The sequence below is a fragment of the Hippopotamus amphibius genome, chromosome 6 (assembly GCF_030028045.1).
Source record: "Hippopotamus amphibius kiboko isolate mHipAmp2 chromosome 6, mHipAmp2.hap2, whole genome shotgun sequence".
In the NCBI taxonomy this organism is placed as follows: domain Eukaryota; kingdom Metazoa; phylum Chordata; class Mammalia; order Artiodactyla; family Hippopotamidae; genus Hippopotamus; species Hippopotamus amphibius.
Window position 1 is genome coordinate 14,717,663 of NC_080191.1, and position 27,549 is coordinate 14,745,211.

Genomic DNA, 27,549 nt, shown 5'->3' on the forward strand with positions numbered 1-27,549 from the left:
CTTACACCTAACACGCTAGCAATACAAACTACGAAGTTGTATTTCCCATTGTCTGGAGAGCCCTGTCTTTATAGTTCCTCCAGTTTTCTGGTTGAACATCCTCACATCCAGACCAACTTCTGCTCATCTTTCCTGATCTTTGCGCACTTTTCCTTGGCTGCCACAGAGATACACAGGATCCCTCTTCTTTGGTACAATAGCACATTGCAAATACTCTAGTACAACATTTGGTACATCATATTCTAATGTTTTACTATATATCTTTTCCTACTAGATAATGATATGAGTGTCCTGAGGGCAAGGACCATTTATGAATTTTTTTTACTATTAATTATTACCTATACATACACAGGTGCTAGGTTATAGGCATATGGGGTGAAAAATGTAACACGAGCCCTGCCCTCCTAGAGTTTTCACTGCAACACAAAACACATATGTTGAATAACCTTTGCAAGTATGAGGATCATTGCAATAAAGAACACTATATTATAGAACCATGTGACAGATGGAACTATCTCAGTCCGCTGACTAGGTACACAAAGAGGGTTGCATTATTTTGAAAAGAAGCATAGGGACAATAACTCTTCTTTCTCTTTGGCTGCCTTTCACCTATTTTTTTTCCTGTTTTCTTTCTATATGCATTCCTGGTTTAGAAAGGTATATATGAGAAAGGAAATTGATAGTGCATCCCAAATCCACTTTGTTCATTTCTTCTAAATAAAGAGGAAAGAACTAAGTTCAAGATATCAGAATCACAGAATGGGCCCAAATATAAATGCCACTGTTAATGTCGAAATGAGATAAGAGAGGTAAAAAAACTATGAGGTAGAGACTGTATGGATTTAGGGACTATATGGATATAGATATCAAGTGGATGTACCACCAAGGACATTATCTATATATGTAGTAAATTTTTAAAAAAAATTTAAGTTAAGTACCTATATTCTAAATCTATAACTGGCTTAAGTTGGATAGAGGTTGTGGTTTTTTCTCTATTGTAGACCTCAAAATTCAAAGTGTTATGACCTCTATAGAAAAGTAATTTAAATGCATTTTACTTAAAGGAATATTGGTAGAGTCCTGAGGAGAACATCTAAGATCACAAAAGGAGATGGTTATATGAGGGACACAAAATTTATCAATAAAAATTTCAAATTGTAGAGTATGTATTTTAGCCAGTTGCCTTTTATTCATATTCTGAACATTCTTTGACTTATGTAAAAAAAAAAATAAGAAGGGCAAATGTTATCAGCACATAATGAAAAAGTAAACTGTTTTCACTGGTTCTGACATATTTCATACATAATGGTTAAAAGTGGCTGGTGAAGTAGATTTGTAGTCACGTTTTTTTCTCTGGGTATTAAATCAGGAAACTCTGACCCTAAATATGAAAATAGAAATAGTTGCATCCTAGAAATTCTTCCTTTCTTACAATTTTTCATCTGCATAATAATCATTTGAATAGCAGTAAGAGTGGAAATGCCAGGAATATTTTCCTTACTATGATGTTTTTGTTCCAAGTCCAATATTAAACTTTAATGAATGAATTATAAAAGTTGGACCATTTTAAATAAAATCATCATCCTACTTAATCTTCAAGAACCCCAAAATTGTGAGAGAGAATAAATATTCAGGAGAGTAAAGTCGCCATCCTTTAAGGTAGAACTCAAGTCCCTTTTTCTATTTGGCCTAACTGAACTTTGGTCCTCACTGAATTCTACCACTCTGAGTTCCTGCATTAAATAACAGACTACTTGTTTATGTTCATTATTGTATTTTCCCTATTTGATGTTAAATTTGTTTTTCCAAGTCTATCTCCTTAAGAAAGGGGATGATGTATATTTATGTTTTATGTTCATTATTTGACAGATCCAAGAAGGTTGAAGGGTGATAAAATTTCTTAAAGATTGACAAAATTAAAAGGAAACATACATGTGTTCAGAGATAGTCTTCTCTGAATACACCTGGGACTCTGTTTACTAAACACTCAGGAAATGTTCAGAGAAGGAAAAACTTTGTGTTATTTATTTAGATACTGTCCTACAACAGAAACTGTCTCATCTTTATAAAGTAGATATCGGTCACTTTCTAAATAACCAAATGATGGTTACTTAACTACGGTATACTGATTGGCTGATGGTAAAATCCTGGTTTGCTTCCATAGGAAATGATTTCTAATTGGTTAGGAATGGATCATATTAACAACCCATCTTACCTACAATACATTCAATATTTTAAAACTATAAAGAATAGAGAGAAAAAAGAGTAAGATGCAAATAACTTTAAAACCACAAATACATTCTTTTACTTATTATAAAACATTTCTTCAGAACAGTCCTTCAGAATTATTTGTGGTGCATATGTTCTGATCCAAATACTATACATTTAACATGTTTAATCCTTATTGTAATCCAATTATGCAGACATGATTCTACCCATTTACTGATAAGGATGCTGAGTCTTAAGGAGGCTTAGTAACTTCACCTAGGACACTCAGGTAGAACCAAGATTTGCACATAAGTCATCTGTGTACAAAGATCACATATTCTATACTGTGTGGTAAGAAAATATGACTTTCACATGAGGGCCAGCAAAGGCAAGACATTCATCTTCAGAATTTAGTGCTTATACATTTCACCTCTATGCTTTGACTATTTTTTTTCTAATACAAGTGGTTCATTGATCGTACTTAGTCCTGCTAACCAAAGGATGACAGCCTAGCACAGTCAATCTGGCTAACTAATCTATAATGGAATTTGAACCCATGGCCTTGTAGTAAGCACAACAAGACACCCACAAAATGAATTAATGATCTAATGTTTGCATATAAAATCTATCAGAACTAACTGTTTTCATGAGAATTATCCATTTATTCATTGTTTAGGTACCATTTGGTCAGCATTTACAATATTAATGAAAGCTGCTCACACTGGTGCTCACAATTCATCAAGTTCCCTCTGGAAGCTTCCTAGATTCTCGCCTGCTGAGTCTGTTGATGTCTGTGCAGCAGGCATAGCTCACTGAGGTTCATCTGTTTTCAGTGACATGAAATCTGGACTTTAACAAATATGCCAGGAAACAATAGCTTCTACAGGTGTAATGTGGCTTTTTTTTGTTTAATTTGGGCTCTGAAAATTATTAGATCTAGATGTAGACTTGCAAAATCACTTCACCAACATTAAAATTATGCTGCTTCTGTAGTGAAAAACTAGAATGCATTTTAATGGAAGGCTTGACCTGCAGAAAGATGAATAATTTGCATCAATTTTTGTGCATTATGTTCAACTAATGAAGACAAATGTATTCATTCATTTCAGTAAAGCTGAAGAACTGAAGGCCGGCAATTTTATGCATCTGTAATGATGAATATTATAGTGCTTATTATATGATGAATTGGGAATTCTAGAAATGGATGGTGAGCAAAACGGGAAAAACATGCTTCTCATACTGATTTCTATTTTTATAAACGCTGGCATCTGCCTTAAACAAACAACATGTCTCCCTTAGTACCAATTCTACATCTCTCACTTCATCAAATAACAAGAAATAAAGAAGCAGTGAGATCTCATGCATTTAAAATTTGAAGAAAGAAATTTCACATTGTTCACATGTCAAAGTTGTATCCTTCTACCACAAAGAGTCCATGATAAGACCTACTGTAATATTTTTTACTTTATGCTGATTACGTGGAAGGGCATTATAATGAGGTAAAATTTACTTGAGAATTATTAATATGATTACAGCTATTTTGTATTCATAGATATAATATGTTGTAAAATAGTTTATAAAGGTAACATTAAAATCCAATTACAAAGCAAGATGGCATCTTATTATTTATCATTATATGAATAAATATAATACAAACAAAATACAAAAAAACAAATAATTTTGTGTCTGATAAAATTGTCATTAAATTTAACCTTAGTATTAACAGGGATTTACAGCAGATGTAAAGAACGGGCTTGAGGACACGGGGTGAGGGGTGAAGGGGAAGCTGGGACAAAGTGAGAGAGTAGCATTGACATATATACACTACCAAATGTAAAACAGATAGCTAGTGGGAAACTGTTGCATAACATATGGAGATCAACTCAACGATGGGTGATGACTTAGAGGGCTGGGATAGAGAGGGTGGGAAGGAGTCGTGGGATATGGGGATATAGGTATAAATACAGCAGATTCACTTTGTAGTACAGCAAAAACTGGCACAACAGTGTAAAGCAATTATATTCCAATAAAGAGCTTAAAAAAAGGGGGATTTATAAATTATACCCTTTACATTCATCTTTACTTCACCTCTATGTTGCCTGTTACATTCTTCATGCATTACACATATTTCAGTAGTTCTTTCACTATGATATGAGTAATTTAATTTGGATTTTGTTCAAAGAAATAATTATTTGTGGATTGTTTGAAATTTGCTATTTTTTTTAGCAGACAATAAACTGCATATATTTAGAGTGTACAATTTGGTATCCCAATCTCCCAATTCATTTCCCCCCAACCCTCTGAAACTTACTATTGATTTAACCCTAGAAGTAAAATGAGGACACATAAGATTATAGAAGATTTTAGCATTGGGGATGATAGGCACAGACAAGAGCAGAATGTCCTCCATCCCCTTTTCAATTGACTTATATTTCCCATATATTATTAAAGTTGGGAGGCACCAATAAATGAATGAAGTGTGCCACTAGCTCATTGTTAAAAACAGAAATAGTTTTAATGGACCCCTTCAGACACTATATAATACTTCTACCAAACTGAACACAGCAAAGCAAAATAACACCAACTGGCCCTAATGGATTTTTTCTAGATTGCTGCTTTCCTACCAGCTCACGGACTGCTGAGTCTGCCTAGTCCTCAAAGTGCACTATGCACTCAACATCGCAAAGACAGAAGCCAAGAAGGCTTTTAGTATGGGCAGTCAGGAGAGAGGCAAGGCAGCCGAAAATGCCATTAAATAGTAATGCTCCCTGTTCGGCTAGATAGATTATCACCTATGGTGAATGAAAAGGCAAGACTGCAATTGCTCACACATTTCATATATTCCTTAATGAACACTGCTGTGATTTGCTTTTTTTGGCTTTACCCCATCCAGTTGTTGCTGTTTTCTTTTTTTCTGTTCTTTCTTTTTATTATTTTAATACTAATGAATGAAAAGGAAGTTCAGTTAACTTATTTTGAGTAAAAACACCTACAACTTCAAAAATCTTCCATATAGTACATATCACATTAAAATAACATTGCCACAGTCAGGAAAACTATGAAAGGGATTTAATGTCACTGCAAGCTTAATTAAACTAGCTTATGCTTATTTAGCATTTACCTTCACATCATTGTTGATTGCTCCACTAAAGTATTTTTGTGTAAACAGAGCTTCCCTAATTAAATAGCTTATATCTTAGTCATTCAGTGATTTCACAACAGTTTGGACAGTAATCACAGGCTCGGAGTGATGAATGGTGATGGCAGGCCCGTAGCTGAATCACACAGGAGGAGGACTAGCAGGTTGAAAGGACACATAGACTTTTGGGGGGAAAGAAGGAAAACATGTATAATTTTTGAAATATTTCTGAATATTCACTCCAAAAGAGACGTAGTATTTCTGTTTAACTTCCTGCACTTAACCACATATGCCTCTAGGACAATATCTAAACATCTGAGCAATAATAAAAGCAAGACAAAAGGAGTTCCTCTCTTTGATCACATTGACAATAAAGATAGAATTTTCATTCCTGTTTATGGTTCCTGCAGATATAAACTCAAAATCCTGGGGAATTTCTGGAACTGACCTAAATTTCCAGAACCTGAGCCTACATTGCTTTGCTTTGAATAGATTCATCTCCTTAACTCTTACTGGGAAAAGAGACTCAAATAACCATTTTTTTTTCCACACCTAGATGCATTCTTTTTTATTTTTATATTTTGGCTTATAATTAAACAAAATTTTAACACTGAGTAAATATAAAATATTACAAAAAAATTGTCAGTATGCTTGAACAAGATGATATAAAAGGCAAATGCTAAATAACTAGTTGAGAAACACAGGTTATGCTGTTGGTTGAAAGTTTATGGTGTCAGAATCTCATTCATGTACTATAGTTGCATGTCATTGCATTTATTAATGACTAAGTAATAATTCATGAAGCCATATTTTGGCAGAGCTATGACATGGCAAATCACAAATTACTGCCTGAAGTTTTTTTCTCAAATGGGGGTAAAGTATGAAATGCCTCTTTCTAGATTATACTTCTTTGATGAAGTTAAATGAGTTGACTTACTCATAATGTACTGGAGTCTCAAAATCATTTTAATTTTACTCTATGCTTTGAGTTAATAAAATATAATTTACTAAAGTTAAGAAATTAATATTATCAAGTCAAACAGAAGAAAACTATTTATCTGAACAAGGGAAACAAAAAGTATATTGCAATACCTGCAGGTGAGTGATTTGCATATTTATTCCTTTAAATTTAAATTATTATGTTCAAATATATCTCATTCAAATTAGGCTAAAAACAAAATATGTGTTAAATGCATTAAACAACTTTTAGTAAAAAAGAGACATTTTAATAAATTTAAATTCAATATTATTTGGCAATGAAAATGAACAATATGGTAAAATATTTTTCATAGTCTATAAGTTTGCTATATCAAAGTATTTTAGATGCTTTATAAGTATTGATAATTTTACATTAAAACTCCACAAAGGTCCTTATAAAAGAAATTTGTCATGTGCTATTACCTAATTTTTAAAAATTCATTTTAATGAAAACACTTTATACCAAACTACACACTACAAAGAAATGACTCCACTTAGATATATAATCCAACTTGATTTCTATAAGTTTCTTGTGCAAGTGACCTTGCTAATATCGATGACTATTTTCTGCAATAACTATGCGTTCTTCAGAAGGGCAGAAGTTGATCTGATCAGCTATGTTGAACAGATAAAAGAAAAAAATCTACATCCTAAGGCTTATAGTTTAATTTGTTTTGTTCTTATCTATAAGATAAGCTTAAAATGAGAAGAAATAGGAATTCCAAATGCTGTGCCCCATATTTTCCTTAATTTAAAAAGTTACATTAAAAGTATAGTTTATATATTTATTAATATTTTGAATTGTTTTATATTTTCCTTATTAGTCAATATCTTTCAGTAAACAGTGTCAGGTGTAGAAAGAAAACAAAAATTGCTGTTTGTATGGTTCCGATAAACTATAACAGCTTCCCTAGAACTGATTCAACTATTATCTTTATTTTTTAAAATAGCTTTCACATCTGAAATATCCCAGGGAGTTTCTGAGAATTATATAATATACTATTTTGATTTATTTGTAGCAAGCATTTCCTCAAAGCAGGACAATGCAATAGAGACATTCCTGGTACACTGGTACATTGTATTTACAACACAAACAAGCAAACAAACAAAAAAACCCTCAAGTTTTAGGTTTTATATTAAGTATACGACAAATTTCTTTATTCTAGAAAGTTTGAAATTATGAGTGCTATTATGTAACTAACATTAATGACAAATATCTGTGCAATACTCTAAAGTCCTCGAACATCCTCCCCAAATCTTATTCAATTCTTGCTACCCTGATTCACTCAAGTTTGTTTAATGAGGTTATTGCACTGAATAATGTAATATGCCATGCTGATCATCAGCTCTAAAACGTATTTCTTTTCTCTGTTTTTAAATCTTGTACCATCATATTTTCAGATGTAGAGTTCATTTGTTCAACAAATAATTGAGGGTCTACAGAGTGCAGGCACCATTGTTGTGTGGGCTTACAACAACAGAAAGACAAAAATCTCTGCCCTCCTTCAGATGATGTCAACCAAAAGAGGAAGGTAAGGATATACAAGAGTCATACTCCTTTCAGAAACAACACTGAAAAATGCATTTATTTTCTCCAGCTCTTTCCAAATGAAACTATGAGGCAATGGGAGCTTATCAAAACACTGCTTCCATCCTTTAAGAGTTTAAGAATGTGCTTGATTTTTAAAATTTGTTCTAAGACATCAGCTAACAATATTTCTCCATGTACTTTCTAGCCCACTTTAGATCAAACTCTGGGAATCTGTCAAGCACATTATCTGTAACATTACTGTAAGTTTAGTATTAAATAGAACTTAGGTTTTCCTAGTCTAATCTTCTAATTTTACTAATCAAAAAAAAACAAAAAGAAAGAAATCTAGAAGCCATAAATTTCAAGATCACAATAAGTGATAAGCCAAAATCTAGAACATCAGTGTGTAAAATATTACATGATGATATTTTTGAGCATGTTATCAGTCTCTTTTCTAAACCATAAATTTTCTCATATAACTTTTCATAAACAAGTACAAGTACACTTGAAAAATTAGCAAAAAGTCACTCATCACAAATTCCAAATAAATGATACATGAACTCATGAAATTGTTGAGTTCTTTAGGTAATTCCTACTGAGGGAAAAAACTATATGGGGTCTAACTATGGAGAATGCCAGTATTTGAACACTCCATCAATGGGAAACTATGGCAATAAACTCAAGCCTTACTATGCATATAAATATAATTTAAAACATTTCAAAAAGATGTGCTCCTCAAGCTATAATTATGAAAACTCACTTTTATATATTTACCATAGATTAAAATTAATTAGAAAACTTCTGAATTAATACATACATAGGCATAATAATGGCAAAGCTTGGCGGGGTCTTTTCCTGGTGCAGGCAATAAAGGGGGTTCATTTTGTGTAGAGAATTTTAAAACAATCACAGCAACAACTATCACCACACACTGGCAAGTCAAAACATGTCAAAAAGAAAATATTCCTCCCTTGAACATATCTTTTGTTCATCCAATTTCTAAACAATTACTCTTGAGTTTGAACAACCCAACTCTTACTGGGCTTTGAGTTAGCATGTATTTATTTGTTATTCTTTAATAAACACTGTACTATACTTGGAAACTAGTTTGGAGAATTCTCATTATACAGCTCACCCTCCAAGACATGTAAGCTCGGCTACACTTGCATATTTTGGGAGTAAGAAGTTAAGGTTCTAGTTTTGCTTTGTTTTGTTTTGTTTTGTCTTGCTTTGCTTTCTTTATTTCAGCAATGACTGTGGAATCATTATTTGGAGTCTACTGTATAAATGCAGGAATATGTAATGTTACAGGAGCGAGTGTCTCAAAATTCTCTCAAAGTCAGTTCAAACTAGTTTGAACTATAATGTATTTGAGTAAACTTTGCCAAATATGATAAAATTTAATGTTGAATTTTTTGATGTCATTATGGTGGAAAATTTTTGGACTTCTTATACATTTGAAAGTTGTTAGAAATGATCCCAAAGAAACAGACATGGGTAGTATTGCAGTTTCTGGAATTTATCATGAAACGGGATTTTTATGAAGCTGTGCCCAACTTTCTAACTGTAGTATATGTTAGTTCATATGAAAGAAACTTTTCAAAATTAAAATTAATAAAATTATGAATGAGGATACATTGACAAATATGGCTATACCATTTATTAAACACAAACATGTGAAAATCAGTTTTGACCCAGTCATTGAAAAATCTGCAGAAGTTAAGGCTCAAGAAATTATAGTGTTATTATTCATTACTGTGATAGGCCAGTGAGTAGCTGTAAATGCTTCCCCTTTCTTTAAAAGAATATTGATGTAATAAAAAACATGTTAATCTGCTATTCTTTTTCCTTGGGTACAGTAACAGTTTCCTGTTTCTGCTAGAACAAATTACTACAAATTTAGTGGCTTAAAACAACTCAAATTTATTATCTCATAGTTCTGTAGGTCAGAAGTTTTAAAAATGAGCTACCTGTAGGGCTGCATTCCTTCTGTGGCCTCCAGGAAAGAATTTGTTTCCTTGCCTCCTAAACCAACCTCTAAAGGCCCTCTGCATTGCTAGGCTTGTGGTCCTTTCCTCCATCTTCCGTTCAGCAGTAACATTTTCAGATCTTTTTATCTCTCCTCCCTCCTCTTCCCTGCCATGGTCAGAATGTTTGTGAGCCGCCCAAAATTTATATATTGAAATCTAATCCCCAATATAAAGGTATTTGGAGGTAGCACCCCTGGGAGGTGATTGGGTCATGAGGGTGGAGCCCTCATGAATGAGATTAGTGCTCTTATTAAAGGGACTCAAGATAGATTCCCTGTTCCTTCCCGGTCTATTACCAAAAAGCAGCTTCTCTCCAGACACCGAATCTGTTGATACCTTGATCTTGAACTTCCGGCTTCCGAAACTAAGAAATAAACTTCTGTTGTTTCTAAAGCACCTAATCTCTAGTATTTTGTTACAGCAGCCAGGGTGGACTAGCACATTCTTTTCCTCGATACTTCTGTTGTGATATCTCCTTAATTGTGACTCTGACACTTGTGCTTCCTTCTTATAAGGACCTTTTTTATTACATTTGACTCACCTGGTTAATCCTGGATAATCTCCCCATTTTAAGATCCTTAACTTAATCACATCTGCAAAGTCCCTTTTGTCATAAAGGTAACATATTCACATGTCCTCGGGATTAGGCCATGGACATTTTGGGGGAGCCATTTTTATGCCCATGACATGTACATATGTACTGTAATATTATGTATTTATACATTCATTAACTTATCATATATATTATACCTAAATATGAAGCTCAATAAATGAACATTTTCATTGTTTTTTATAGCAATTATTATTATTATTTCATTCCAAAATTATTATTGAAAAGAATTTTGTCATATAGAAGAAAGAGAATGTTAAAAATAATCAATCCTAGTGTAAAATAGTCTAGGTATGTTACTGGTAGTCTGCTATTCCTTTTAAAGAAAACATATACCGCTCTTAAATAAAACAGTTATTCACAGTAACCATTTGTGGCTCATTGTTTTAGTTTAACTATGTCAAATACTATATTTTAAAGCCACTAATATGAAAAAATAAAGTTGCAAAAGCGATTTTATTCATAAAAACTTTTCTTAAGTGTAAGATTGAAAAGGTCCTTTGGGGGGGGTGTTGTGGATTTTTTCAACACTGATACAGCAAAAATGTCTACTGACCATTTGGTAGAAATCAATTTTCCTATTGTTAGTTATTCCTTTAGAAGTGGATATACAAATATCTTCCTGATTTTATATAGTCACATAGCAAGACACATTTGTTTGAAGCAAAATTCCTAATGGCATATGGAGGCACTTTTTTCTCCCTTCTCACAGCAACTAAGATTAATGAACAAAGAACAAATGGCTGACACAAAACCTACCCATGGGGGTGCCGACGCCATAACCTTTGGAGTCTATGAGGCCGCCAATCTGTGTCAGGTTACAGTTCCGCTGGGTGACAAACTCAATGGTTGTTGACTCCATTAGGAAAGCATAATCAGAGGTGAGGACTCTCTGGATTCCTTCCTCATTACTTTTGACGAGCACGGACTGCCTCCTGCTACTCATAAAAGCCCACATTTTGTCATATGTGGAGATTTTTGACTTCTGGGGAAAAACAGAATAAATAAGAAAGATATTCCTTAGTTTCCACATGATCCTACAATAGTTAGATGAAATTGACTATATTTAGTTTGCTCATACTACCTTATAATGGCATTATTAATAACAGTATACTAAACAAAAAATCAAAATCTGTACAAAAATGTTTCTCAGAGCAATTCCTCATCATATTTCCAGGTGGAGAGGAGATTTATTTAACAAATATATTAAAAAAGAAGTCCTGATGCTCAAAAGCTCACAACTACTAAATCATAAGAGGCAATAAAAAAAAGAATATAAACAAGATTAATAAGGAGGTTTTTTTGTGTTTGTATCTCACATGAATATCTCATGTGTACAATTTTATCTTTCAACGTTACTATAACATCAAATTTGGAAGATGCAGACACTGGACACCAATTGACACTACAAAATTTTAAGGTTTTTTTCCCTCCAAATTTGGTTGACTATAAGACAGATGTTACATTATCCCCAAAGGATACATACAGATATAGGTTGAAGAGATGAGAGGAATTTGTTACAAATAAGAATATTACAAGTAAGAATGACTACTACGTTTCTGCTGAGACACAATCTGGACACCACAGAACTTCTTTTAACCTGCCTCAGGACAAACAGGAAATCAATCATTCAGGTCTTACTAACTAACGATTCCTGGACCAAGAAAATAGAAGAGATTTTACATCCAACCAGAAATTCTCAGTAGGGCTGCAGTACGATTTATTGCTAAAGGAAAGAAATGAGTTTTGTTAAGAAGGCACTGATAAAACATAAACAGGAAAAAGGTTAGCATCTGCCTATGGAAAGCTCATTTGTGACACCTTTACCTTAGATTAATTCTTCTGCAAACACAAAGAATAATCCTACAACTATAAACACAAGAAGGATATTCACCATACTGGTTGCTCTGTCATGAAAAGTCAAAACTATTTTCAAGTAAATATATATGCAATCTTTTGCAGTTTAAGCATGCAATTAGTCCTACATGTGCCAGGACATAAGTGCGATATTACTCCTTCCACTAAGAGGTAGATACACAATAATATTTAGAAAAATTCCGCAACTATTTCAATGATAAAATGGGAAGAAAAACCTTAATTTAAAGGGGAGAAATATGTAAAGGTACAATAAGTGCTTTATAAAAACAAGTATAGCTTTAGTGTTAAGAAAGGATAGAAGTATAAACCTTTGCTCTCCAGTGAACACTAAAACAGGCTCAAATTTTGAAAGAATGCAGCTAGAAGATTGATATGATTACAAATTTGGACAGCTATGGTGGTATGTCAGTTGTTTTCAAGCAAAATAATCAAATGTTGGGAGTAGAAAAGGGAAATGAAAGGAACAGTTAAGGCTATGATGAGATTTTTATTGGAATAATTAAGACCAATAGTGAGATTTTGCAAAGATGCATCCGGCTATCCAAAGTAGTAACGTAATGAGGAAAACTAGAACGAGTTCATTTCCTTTCAAAGGTAAATAATTTTCTCCTAATGTTTTGGATTAATTGAAACCAAAATACAAAATAAAGTCAAAATCAGAGCTCACCTGGAGATTAAAGAGATTTTATGTAAAAAATAAAACTGGATACCATTTTTGATTTAGTGAATCTGTGACTGATAATAAAAGCAATCCCATAAATGTAATACTAAAGATTTATGTAATCAAAACTGCTTGCTCATTACTTGACAATTTAAAATGTAACATCTTTAATGGAGAATGATAGTGTAATATCATAACATGGTTGTACACATTGAGGACAAAATCAAGCAGAGAGATTAAAAAAAGTGTACAAAAAGTTATTCTTACTTGTATTGGTCATAAATTGCCTAAATTCTCTGCTTCATTTTAGTTATAGGAACATTAGCAATCAATACATTTTATTATTTTAGTTACATGATTTTCAATTCATGATAGCATGTTCCATCCATCGAAAAGAGTTAATTTAAATAAAAACTTGAGAACTAGTAATTTTGCCCAAAACAAAGGGAGAATATAATGTATACAATGGCATTAATCATTTAAACAGTATAATTACATCTCTCTCTTTTTTAATATTAAAAGTAGAAAGTTTTAGTTTAAAGATTATGCAACACAATTTAAAAGAAGAGAATTACATTTATAACAGTATGTGAATGTATCCATTATTAATATTTTGCTGTGGTTAATGAAGTAAACACATCAATCTTTTTAACAGAACCAAAACCCAACAAATTAATAAATATATTTCTAATATATTCTTTACAAATATATAGTTTAATTTTAGATTAATGTGAAATTTAGTATTATTTTATATTTGAAATGTCTAATCCACAATACTAACCTTCAATTGACAAAATAAGGATTTTACAAAGTATATTTTTATACAAAATTTTTAGAACACTTTACTGCACTGATTTTTTATTTCTATGAGCAATTCCTAGAAGGTATTATTTATACTCATTTTGAAACTAATCATTTCCTATCTTTTTAAAAATTTTTTATTGGCATATAGTCAATTTACAATATTTTGTTAGTTTCAAGTGTACAGCAAAATGAATCCGTTATACATACACATATACCCACTCTTTTTCAGATTCTTTTCCCATATAGGCCATTACAGAGTATTGAGTAGAGCTCCCCATGCTATACAGTAGGTCCTTATTAGTTAATAACTTCCTGTCTTCCATTATTACTTATGTATCTCTTATTGATATGCTTCTGATTTCTGAAATCTATTGTCTATGATTTTTGCACAGGTTCACTTATCTTTCCTGTCTGTAGAAAATATAAGTATTTCTATTGTTCTTATGTGGCATAATAGGTTTTGATAGAAAAGTTACCCAAATTGTTCTGTTTCTCATAATAAAAATAAAAACCCAAATAAGAAATATTTCAGTTTAGAAATATTGACTCTCTGCTGCTCACACACATTCTGTATGGCTTGCTGTCATTCTTTGACCACAATTTCCAACTGAGCACAGTTATTTCTCAATGGCTATAAAACACAATGCTGGTCTTCCTAGGTGGTGCAGTGGTTGAGAATCCGCCTGCCAATGCAGGGGACATGGATTCAGTCCCTGCTCCAGGAAGATCCCACATGCTGTGGAGCAACTAAGCCCGTGCACCACAACTATTGAGCCAGCGCTTTAGAGCCCATGAGCCACAACTATTGAGCCCATGTGCTGCAACTACTGAAGCCCACGTGCCTGGAGCCTGTGCTCTGCAACAAGAGAAGCCACAGCAATAAGGAGCCTGCCCAGCACAGCGAAGAGTAGCCCCCACTCACCACAACTAAAACAAAGAAAGCGCACGCACAGCAAAAAGACCCAACAAAGCCAATAAAATTAATTAATTAATTAATAATTTAAAAAAACAAAACACAATGCTGTGTAGAAAAGATATGGGAGATAAGACTAAAAGCCATTACTACCTTTGTAGACTGCATGTGTGTATGTGTGTGGTATGTGATACCATTCAACTCTACCTATTTCTACAGAATGTTGAAATAGAAAACTAATCTTCAGCATTGACTGGAAATTTTATCACTTTTATAATTTTCAGTAGTGAAGATAGTATAGTGCATCACTGGTTTAAGAACAAAATGTCTGAACAACATCAATTTTAAAATTTGCTTAAATTTAAAGCAGCTAAGACAGCTTATAAAATATTTGAAGAAAGTATCTGAACAAATTCTTAGGCTGAATAGGAAGCTTAAGATGCTTTTTTCTCTGTAAATCTGGCCACTAATAAATAATTGATTATCTATACTTAATTAATATGTAGGTAAATTCTGAATAATGTAGGCCTGAGTCAGAAGTAATGATCACTAATTCTATATCTCTTACTAATGGAAAATATGTTCTCATGCAAGCCAGTTAATCTCAATTTCATTTTACATAATAGTCAAATATCTTTGCCAAACTCACATGGTTTTTGTGAGGATAAAATAAGACACTACACATAGACACACTATGCAGTAGTAAGACATTTTTGTAACTAATTATTCTTTAAAAAGAGAGCATACTACTCCAAGTGCTTGTGTTTTATTTTTCTTAAAAAACACCATGTACTCTGGCAAAGATGGAAGATTGAATACCATCTTTGAACACATTCTCTCCTATGGCATGAAACCACAGGCAAAAGAGAATTAGATAGAGTGCAACAGAAACAAAATTTTGGAAGCTGGAAAGCTGATATGTGAGTTGTAACTGAGCTAACCAACCTTTAGAACCCCTTTATCCCCTACAAAATTTCTGAGATTGGCAGTTCTACGTCCTTCTCAAAACCAGAATGATCAAAGGTCTAACAAAAGTTAAATTTACTGAAAAAATGTCTTTAAAACAACTATCTCTGAGCAGCTTGGTGACTGCTCCATCCCATCCAAGCAAAGGACTAGAGGTTTTATTCTCTGGGAAGTAAACAAGAGCACACTGGAGGAAGTTGAGCTAGGGAAGCCCATACTGAAACCAAAAGGAACAGGTTGGCGTCTACAACCAATGTTGAGACAAGTCAGCCTTCTGTCTGCCTTGGTTCTTTGAATTCCTCCAAGAAGATTTTTTTAAGCAAAACTGAACTGCTCTAAAGAAATAACAATAATAATAACAATAATAGTAATAGTAGCAGTTAACACATATAAAGGTTAGCATGTGCTGAACATTATTCTAAATTATTTACACATGTTAAATCATTGAAGTTTTACAAGATTTCTATTAGGTGGTAGTATTTTTGTCCCCATTCTAAAATTAGAAAACCAAAAACAGAGCAGTTAATAATATGCCTAAATTCACGTGGCTTCTTCTGGGCCAAACCAGGAATCAAACTTGGGCAGATTAGTTACCAAGTTCATAGTCTTAATTATTGCACTTTATCAACTGCATCTGAAGGCACATATCATGGGTTTCCAATAGAACGACCCACTATATCATTCTAAAGTGGAGCTCATAGTTTTTCATCCTGAACTAAACACCAGAGCTTACCATGATTCTCTAACATAAATTATAAAGACCAAAACAAATAAAATGGGATAAATGTCCTTAGAGATGTAAAAGATACTGCACAAGTGCAAAGAAAAAAATTTAAATGGACTCTGTTGAAAGAAAATACATTCAGAGAACAAGTACATATTGAAAATCTGATATCAAAAATGGAAACTTCAAGTGAAATGTAGAATAAAAGAGGATTTAAAACACTATAATTGGCTTGACCTCTAATTTCAAAAATTTATATTAAATACATGTAGAATTATACTGATATGCTAAGATCTAATGTGTAAGGAGGAAATAAGCCTCAGCTAGTTTTACTTCCAATAAAATAGAAAATTGCTGAACACGTTGAAAATAAAATAGACCGTAGGACCTCTAAGGTTGAAATCAATAGGTGGGGGACTTCCCTGGTGCACAGTGGTTAGAATCCACCTGCAAATAATGCAAGGGAAATGGGTTTGATCCCTCATCCAGGAAGATCCCACATCCATAGAGCAACTAAGCCTGTATGCCACAACTACTAAGCCTGAGCTCTAGAGCCCACAGGCCACAACTACTGAGCCCATGTGCCACAACTACAGAACACCATGTGCCTAAAGCCCATGCTCCACAACAAGAATCCTGCGCACCTCATCAAAGAGTAGCACCCACTCACTGCAACTACAGAAAGCCCGCACACAGCAACGAGGACCCAACACAGCCAATAAGTAAATAAATAAATAAGTAAATAAATTTTAAAAAATCAATAGGTGGAAGCTGTATAAGTTAAAGATTAGGAATAAGAACTGATTTAAGGTCAGTAAGCTGGTAATTAAAACTAATAATCAAATATTTGTATATTGAGTGTGAAAGTTTATGAAAACTTACTTAGAAGTGAGAATATATCAAGTTGCAATGTGAACTAAAGATCGTAGTTGGAAGGTGGGGCATGTTAAAAGAATGACCTGTAACTATGTTCTGCTCAACAGCCTGTTAGACTAAGGTTAATTTCACTCAGTGAAGTAGCTACTGATCATTGCCAGGGGTCATGATAAAAATCATGGATGGAGACCAAGCTGCTGAGCTAAATGTGCACAGTCTTTGAAGGTCCTCTAGCCACAGTGATACAGAGAAGTGAAGACCTAGATAGAACACCAGAAAAGACTCAGGAATTGGGACGTAGCTTGGCCCTGTGCATCACTGCTGCCAAATTCATTAGGAAAGACATTCCAGAAGAACACATTATTTAAGAGAAATATGAAAAATGAAGTCAGATAATAAACTAAGCATCAAAAAATATAATTTTCTGTAAGCGAAGAATTGAGATCATGGCAAATTAGAGCACAGAAGAGAAACTGTTCAGATAAAGTGTAGCCAAGTTAAAAAATATATTGAATTAAGTGAAAAAAAAAAAAAGTAAGGACATCTTGTTTCATTCCTTTACTTCACAAGTGAGAAAACTAAGGCTACTCGATAAGAAAAAAATATTAGCAGTGAAGGTAGCTTTGTAAAGAGTAAAATGGTGATAGGATTTATGACATCATGACTTTAAAGAAGAATTTTAATTCCATAACAAGATGATAACTTCTTTGGCAAAATGAAAAACATTTCTAAGTATTATTGCAGTTATGCTGTACATAGTAATATAAAGTCAATAAAGTCAAGTCTCAGAGATATTGCTTGAAATGAATATTAAAATCAAAGCACTATAAAGGAAAAGCATATTTAAAATGTTCAAAATAAAATCATCTTATTTTCCCACACAACCCACCCTGCCATTCTAAATACTGGAATAAATATCTTTCTTTGTGTGTGTGTGTGTGTGTGTGTGTTTGTGTTATATCAGATGGATTTAGGATGTCAATATTTAGCAGTGTTTATCAAAACGCTGAGGCTTGTAAGTTGATTTGGTTTTTGCTACATTAGCACAAAACCAATAAAACTAGTTCATAAGGCACTGTCTTTTTATAACAGCAGTTTTCATGGGCTATGAAACATCAACAAAAGGATAAAAGAAAAAAATTCTTATCAAGAATAAACTAACAAAGAATAGGAAATACAACACTTAAAAAAGTTCACAGATGCCAAAAGATAGTGTGCTTTAAAAAGAGCATTCAGTATACGTAAAATATTTTAAACGTATAGCTAATGGTTCCAAACTTAAGGACATATAGCTTTAGCTTCTGATAGAACTCAAAATGAAGTTGTCAACCTGAAATTATCTGGCTCTTTGCTCTACTAACTAATGGGTTTTACGCAGCATCTTTCATGAGCATTTTAGCGAGAGATTTTTAGAACCGGTAAGATACTGATGTAAGGATAGTGCTTTGAAATTTTGTTTCTATCCCTTCTAAAATGCTATGAAAGCCAATAGAGTAAGGGTTACTCTCGTACCACTGGACTAGATCTTTTGTTGTAAGCAACATATTTTACAAATTCAAAGCCATTTATTTAAAAAAATAATCTTTGATTTAAATTCCTTAGTACAGAAATGAATTCTTCTCTCCCACTCACTTTGCTTGCTGTCAGATACAAATCAAAATCTAGAAACCATCTTGTGCTCTTTGGACCTATATTTGTAAACCTGCCAGATGCCCTAAAAATGATAAGAAAATATTTGTGAGACCTCTGGAAGCAAGAACTTAAATTAATTTTTTAAGTGCGTTCTAAAGGAAAGTTTATTTTCTTGAATAAGAGGGAAAATCTTCAATATTAATCTTGTTTGAATTATCATAACCACAAAATATCAACAGGACAAGGAAAATCCAGAACTATTTTGTAATATGCTTTTATAAATATTTGAAGCATCGACTAAAACTCAGATTCTTTAAAAAAGTTTATTAAAGTAGTACAACATCTAAAACATCTCGAACTATAAAAAAAGACTTTATTTATGTTAAGAGCCCATTTATTTTTATTTAAAAAATAAACATTCATGAAAAAATATTTTGTCACCTAAACCACAATGTCTGGTAGAATTAGTTGAACTCCAGTGTGTGGATGAGCATGGCAAAATTACTAAAAGAAGAGGCAGTAATTTCTGATGATTTTTCATAATTACCAAAGTAAATCTGGTGTCATTGGCACTTACTCAAGTTATTCCTTTTCAACAAATTCCACATCACCAATTTTGTTTCTAATATTAACTTAAATATTTGGTTATAAGTGCTATAATAACATTTATTATTTTGTTATGAAAAAGTCACATGTAATCATTCCTAATACAAGGTTTGAAAAAGCTTGTACCAAGGGAGATCTTGGGAAAAGAGAATTTGGCTGGATTTGCATTTTAATTTTTTATTACAGTAAATAAATTACCAACAATACTGGAACATATGTGCTAGGTAAGAACAGCTGAGCCCTATCTAGACTCATCTGACCTTGGTCACTAGGAAATTAGAGTTAATTCACGAAAACAGGACTGAAGCCATATGTGGTTCATATCAAAGGTGGATCTGAGGCTAGTGCAGTGATCCGAAAGCATTCGGTTGTTAGCAAACCTGTCAGTCCTTGGAATAATTCTGGCAGTTTTATCTCAAAGCATCTGCAATCCCTTAAAACAGGATATTTGAAGGGAAAGACAATGAAACAGAGAAAACTGCTCTTCTCAGAATTACTGAGAGTTAATAGAGGAATAAGAGAGAGAATTATCACTGAGCATAATATGATGAGCAGCAAGTTTAAAGCGATTTGGTGCAGTTAAAGGCAGTTATCCTTTGAGGCAGCTGAGCCAGGATTTGATGGTTCATTCTGAATTATTCACAATCCCTGTTGATGATTCTTCTGCTCTTGCACTTTATTCTTTAAATGAGATATCTTGAAATTTCCTGGTCAAATATTTTCTTTTCTTATAAATAATAGTAACCAGCAATACATTTTACTATCATTTGGCCAGATTTAAATAACATTAGGAAACTTGACTTCACTGGGTCAGTGGAGGACCTTAAACCACAATTTCTTGGCCATATCCAAGAAAATGCTTCCCTAACAATTTCAAAGAAATGTTACCAGGAATAATGAGAAAATTCATATTAAGTCACTTTGACAAGCTATAAAGCTCTCAAAGATATCAGGATTTTATTCTTATTGCAAATTTTATGTGATCAATCAATGGAGAAAGATAGCAACTCTCTACTAGGACTGCAGCATGTACCTACTATATTCTTATACCTATGCCCTTACCTTTAGAATAATTTATAATTTATAGGAACATGGAAACATTCACTTGCTTACCCATTCACTCATTTGTTCTTTCATTCCAATATTTATTGAGCACAAGCTTGGTGTAAAAGACCATGCCAGGCACTGTGCATGTACAGGTTAGCCCAAAAGAAAGCATGGCTCCTGTCTTAGCAAAGCTTAATGTCTCATAAATACAGGAAAAGTAAACTAAGAATTATGAAATGGTGTGACAATTGCCATGACAAATGACAGATGAGGTGTAACCTAAATTGATGAGGGGATGTATGACAGGAAGTCACAGGAAGTAATTCCTTTTCCTCTAGGATTCCAATCAATTGCAGTTTGGCTGGATCTCTCACTTTCTAATTGAATCTCTGACCTATAAATAGGGCTGGGGAAAAAAATCCTCAATATTTGTAACTCTTAAAAGAATCATTGTTTTCACTTTCAGCCAGTACCTTTTCCAGAATTTCTAAACTTTATTGGGAGATGAGGCAAACCTCGGAATGTTGTTGAGATACTTAATATTGGTATTGCTGTAACCTTATATACATAAAAATATACACAAAATGGATGCTTTGCTTCTAAACAGTAAACACATGACCCCAGGCCCTAGGGAGGAGAGAGAAACCATTTTAATCACTTCTCCATCCACTGGCTAAACATGCATAGTTAATCACAATAATCATGAATTTAATTGTATAAGGTAATTGCATTGACGATTATATAAATCACTAATCTGAGGTACATTTTATTTTTTATTTTTTTGGCTGCACCATGCAGCTTGAGAGATCTTAGTTTCTCAACCAGGGGCTGAACCTGGGCACAAAGCAGTGAGAGCACAATTAACCACTGGATGCCTGGGAATGTCCCTGAAGTACATTTTAATCAGAAGAACCACATCTAACCTATGTGCTTGAACTTGCCATTTTCTCTAGCTCCACTGTTCTTTCCTTGCATATCTGTGTGCCTCTGCCTTCACCTCCTTCCTATCTTTGCTCAAGCATCACCTTTTCAAAGGGACTTCCACTATTTATTTATAATTCTGATTCCAATAAAGCCTCCTGCTTTATTTTTATCCATAGCACTTAATAACTATGTAGTATATTACATATTTCCTTACATATCGGTTCAGTTCCTATCTCCCTTTACTGTGAGATAAACTGCATGAAGGTGAAGACTTTTTGCCTGTTTTGTTCATCATTGTAGCCCCTCTACTTAGAATAGTGTCTGCTGTACGGTAGGTACCAGTAGCTATTTATGGAATAAATGAGCTAAAAAAATAAGTAAATGAATAAATGCATACAATGGAATTATTTCTCTTGTGCTAGAATTTAGAAGACAGAAATATTAGTCTCAGCTCTGGCGTTACCAAGCTAAGTGATATTTGGTGAGTAATTTCATATCTCTAGAATTCAGTTTGCTCGCCTGCAGAATAAATGAGTTAAACCGTACTAATGCTATGATATCATTCACCAGAGATGGTTTATATAACTATACATATTTAGGATAGGCACATTTACTTCTTTCATATTCCGTTCATGGCTTAATTTAATAAGAAAAAGAATACCACTTACCTAGTTTTAAAGCAAAACATAAAGAAAGCCATATCACTGTACTGCATAAATAATTTTAAGCTCTATTTCAATGTTAAAGTGTAGCTTTAACATGTAAATGAAAAATAGTAGAATATATTACACATCCCACATATCTCGGGGATGGGAAGTAGGAATAGTGTCCTCTTTGTTCTTTTCCCTCTTCTAGATCATCACTGCCCCCACCCCCTTTGGAAAATAAGCCAAAGTACAAAACTTTGCTCTGTTAAGACCCATACCATATACTCTTACTGCCTGACTCCTCTTACTACAGTTTTCTATTCATTTTCTGGCTACTGTCATCATGCTTAGAAAACTGTAGTACCCAAATGTTGGTTTCTGTCAGTGATGAACTAGTAAATGTCTAACAATTTGGTTCTCTGGAAAAGTGGAAAGGCCAGATTTGTAGCATTTCCTGGTTTCTATGGTTTAAATATTCCTCCTCTTACTATTTTAAACTATGGACTTGATACCAACAAAACTATAAAATTCTTAAAAACATAACTCCTGCAAGTCAATATAAGCCAGCTCCAGTACAACACTCCTTCTCCTTCACCCAAAATTCTAGGTGAATTCTCAGTTGTTAGACAATCATTTCCAATAATTTTCTTACTAGCACTTCATCCACCCTAAACCATAGTTACATAATGTTGTGTATATCAGCACCTGAATTATCTTGCTTTCAAAATTAATTATTCAAATATCCTACTCCGTGATTATAACCTCTTTCTTTCTCAATTTTCTTATTCAATTTCTTTCCTGGTCATATTTTCCAGTCTCTTGGTGTCTCATGCCCATTAATGACCTACATTCCAATTCATTTGCTTCCTCTACTTCTTTATATTCTACTTTGTTAAGGTGAGCTTCCATGATCTATAATTTCAAAATTATTGTTGCTAATATCCTAAATTCATTAACCTCTCTCTCTTTTCTTTGGGCCACCTAACCTAACCAAACCCTGGATAAACCCAACAATTCACTTCCTCTAGCTCTACATCAAGGCAGCCCAGAGTTGCTAAAGAATCCCCTACTACAGAGTGCAACATGAAGTAGATGCTCAGCACTGCCCAGTAAATATAATACTTCTCTCAATTTCTTCTCTAAAATTCTTATCTTAACTTTCTCTCCAAAATGCAAAACCTTCTGTGGGATCATTCACTGTTGGCCGTTGATCATTGCTTCATAGAGAAAAAGTAAACTGTGTATAAGAGCTGACTCAAAGACTCAGCTAAAACCCTTCTCATAGCAAAAATCTTCTTATGGTATGCTTAGTCAGATTTATTTCAATAAAAGGATGTGACTGGAATGAATAAAGTGTAGTAATAAAGTACAGGCAACTAGTTATGAGACACCAGATTATTATCAAAAATATAATATCATTGAAGAAGCATCCTAAGGAAAAATTCAAGAATACATTTTTATTAATTCTAAAGGTATTAACTACACATAAAGTTATTATAGAATAGCTGAAGGAAACAGACTGATCATAAAAATTTATTAAATCTAATCTTCATGCAGGCAAGTTTAAATAATAGGCTAATTACTACTAACGTTAGAATCCATTAAATGAAGACTCTAATATTGCTACATATATTCTCAACTGTTTTTGTTAAAACTACTCTTAACTTAGAACTTATTACGTGCAAATGCTATGCTAAGCATTTTAAGAACACAATGTTATTTAAATCCTCAGGCCACTGTGAGACAGGTTTTGTGATAACTGTCACAAAAATGAGAAGAATGAGATGAGGGTAATTCAACATCCACCTGAAAGTTGAAGGCAGACTTACAACGTATAAACTAAAGCAAGTTGCTGTGAATTATAACAGTAGGCATGATTTAGCTGAAATTGCTTTTCTGTAATTAGTTGTTGGTATTATTTAAGGCAGTGATTTAGCAATAAGTCAAAATATACTTTCCAAAATAAGTACTGTAAGATGAAGCAAAATAGATGCAAGATGATAGATTCTGGCCAACAGGTTAAACAATCATAAGTTTAAAAGGAAATACCCAAAATATTTATGCAGAAGAATAATATATGTAATGAAAAAAAGAACATAAAAAAATCCAGTAGAAATACCAAATGAAGAAGGAAAAAAAAAAACAGAATTATATATATAGTATGATGGAAATGAATAGTTTTCAAGAACCATCCGTTGAAGTTAACTCCAAAAATGACAATTTTAAGTATGTGTTAAGTGATTCTAAATAAAGCCAAATGTAACCTTAAATTTAAAAGGATGGTAAGAATAGTCTGGGTTTGTCAGTGTGTGTGTGTCTGTGTGTGTGTGATATGTTGGCAACCTGTTCAACTCCCACTACATCCCCTGAGCAGGCTTAAACACACTGGGGAGTGCAAGAAGAATATTTTAAGCAGCTAGAGGCTAAAACCAATCAAATTCCAGGCCAACTTACATAGAACATGAGTAAGTATCTACCATTTACCAGCATGGTGTTTCTTGCAGACAGGAATGCCAACAATTACATGGTTTATTATTTTACACTGTTGTCCATCAAAGGCAGTGGTGGAAAAAACTTGCATGCATTCTACCCATAATACTTTTCTATTTAACTAAAATTACTTTCGTCAAGACTTCATCCTATGTTTTGATACAAATCTCTGCTAGAATGTTCTGTCTGTACCTTAGAGTGGACATACGTCACGTGTGTCTATCTCTAATTAGTATTCACTTCCTAGCATCCAATAATCATTACATTTAGAAAAGCGTAGGTTTTTGGGTTCTTTTATGTACTGTCTCAGTAATCTTGGCAATTAATTTTGCTTCATCTTTTGTCCAAATTTTTAATTTAGTAGCCACCTATTTTTTCAATAACTCCCCATCTCTGAGTTAGAGTTTCATACCTAGGTAGCTACAGGACTGATCCCATTTTATTCCTGCTTGCACAAGCTTAAGGTTTAATTTTGTTCAGTGGACTCTGTAATAGGAGTTCCCATGCCAGACCTTTCTTCCTCCACAGACACAATCACTCAGGAAGAATAGAACAAGCCAAGCTATCTGTACCAGTGACCTATGTTATTTTCCAAATAGGGCCAACCTTGAATTTTATTTGATCACAAATAATCTAAGTAAACCATGGAACTTTCAACTTCTTTTCCAGAAGGAATGTCCACATTTTTAAGGCGAGTTACCGAAGTATAAGGTATAATAGTATTAAAAACAAACACTCCAAATAAACCAGGCTTCCAAAGTGTAGTTCCAAAAATAAATGTGTATACATGCATGTGTATGTTCCTACTTAATCAGCTAATTTTGACAAATTTTTGAATGAGGAATAACTACATAACTGAAAATCTATCTCCCCTCTAATTTATTTAACAAAGTACATAAAGCTCTTTATCATGTTTTATGGACTTGATTTTGAAATCTTACCGAGTTAAGTGTATATAAGTGATTTTTCAAATTATAACAAAAAGACCCATTTAAAAGGAAAAGAAAAAGAAAGTTAATTTAAAGAGACTAGAGTGGAGAATTTTTCTTGACAATGCCAATGAACTTGAAAAACAATATGGATTGCTTGGATAAATATCTAAGTCTAATTATACTCATAAAAACCAAGAAAAGTTTCTGACATATTTATATGCAGAAAGCTTTTGTCTTTAAATGTGTTGGCACCAGGCTGGCCACATTGTGGTTGAAACAAAGAAAGAAAGGTATAGGCTAGTATTTAAAACATAAACTGACTCACGCTCACAAAATTAACTTTTTAAAATTTTGAATTAGTTTCGGATGTGATTGAAGTTTCAAGGGCACTTTAAAAAATTACAACCATAATTCAGCCTTCTTAATACACAGGCATGGGAGCTCAGCTGTGACTAAAAATGCATGAAATTAGATATGGATGAATTTAGTTAAATAAAAGAAACATCAAGTGAAAATATGGTGCAAAAATAAAGATATTAAAGCTAACTTAGGAATGTGATTAAGAATTCCAATAAATCTCTAACAAAGACAAACAGTAAAATTTTAGGTCATCACCTTCATTCTCATTAATAGGTATTAAAATTATATTAAAAATATAAATTAGCAAATTCCTAACTGAAAGCTCATAAATAGTATTAGTGAAAATTGCATTATAAATAAAGTAAAAATGATCTGAAGAAAAACTAAGTTCAGTAAACATAGCGTTAGATGGACTTTTTATTTGCAATATATTTATATGATTATTTACCCTGTGGAGAGTATAATTTTAACCATCTAATCATTATCAGGGAAAGTAAAACTGAAGGACTAATTTACTTTCAGTATTGATATGTAATGATAATTTGGTACTCACTTTTGCATTTGAGAATTTTATGAAAACAAAGCACGTCTCTACTCTGATACTTAATAGCCAGGAAATTAATAACAATAACAATATTAGAAAATACAGTGCAATGATATTTGATTTTTTTCTGTTTAGCCATCTGTCTTTACCAGTCATATTTTCCATCTTGCCTTAGAAAACAAGCAGAAAAGGTTGTTCATAAAAAGCAATAGTCTTTTCACTAAAACAAATTTGTTATATCTTTTACTTTCCATGTCACTGTGACCATGTCTAGAAAGCACACATTTCTCTATAAAGAAAGAATGAAACTACAGCTTCTTGTTATATGAACATTATCCAATTAACACATCTAAATGACTATTGCACCTTCAAAATAGTCACTTTATTTTAAATTTGCTTGCATTTTTTAAGCTCTTTATTGGAATATAATTGCTTTACACTGTTGTGCCAAATTTTGCTACACAACAAAGTGAATCAGCTGTATTTATACATATATCCCCATATCCCCTCCCTCCCACAACTCCCTCCCACCCTCCCTATCCCAGCCCTCTAAGTCATCACCCATCATGGAGCTGATCTCCGTGTGTTATGGAGCAGCTTCCCACTAGCCATCTATTTTAAATTTGGTAGTGTATATATGTCAATGCTACTCTCTCACCTCATCCCAGCTGCCCCTTCATCCCCCACCCAGGGTCCTCAAGTCTGTTCTCTACATCTGCATCTTTATTCTTGCCTTGTCACTGGGTTCATCAGTACCATTTTTTTTTTTTTTATTCCATATATACGAGTTAGCATACAGTAATTGTTTTTTTCTTTCTGGCTTACTTCGCTCTGTATGACAGACTCTAGGGTTTTGAATTTCTTTTTTTAGAATTGTCTTCAGATGTTATACTATATCCTTTCAAATACTCTCATTATTAACAATTTTATATCCTATTAGGATTCATTTTCTTTTTGAAAATAAGTCAAAGTATTTGGAATAAAACAATGTAAGCATAAGCCATACACTAATTTTGCTGTTAGTGTTCTGAAAGTAGGGATAGCTATAA

At 33.1% G+C, this 27,549-nt stretch overlaps 1 protein-coding gene across 3 annotated transcripts in view; it reads right to left on the reverse strand.

Moving 5' to 3' along the window:
* Positions 1–27,549, reverse strand: part of GRIK2 (glutamate ionotropic receptor kainate type subunit 2) — a 618,311-nt gene that overhangs the window by 22,700 nt on the left and 568,062 nt on the right. For all 3 annotated transcript variants that reach the window (XM_057738750.1, XM_057738752.1, XM_057738751.1), the window contains one exon: positions 11,256–11,481. In XM_057738750.1, coding sequence (XP_057594733.1) covers positions 11,256–11,481 — 226 coding nt within the window. The remainder of the gene's footprint in view (positions 1–11,255; positions 11,482–27,549) is intronic.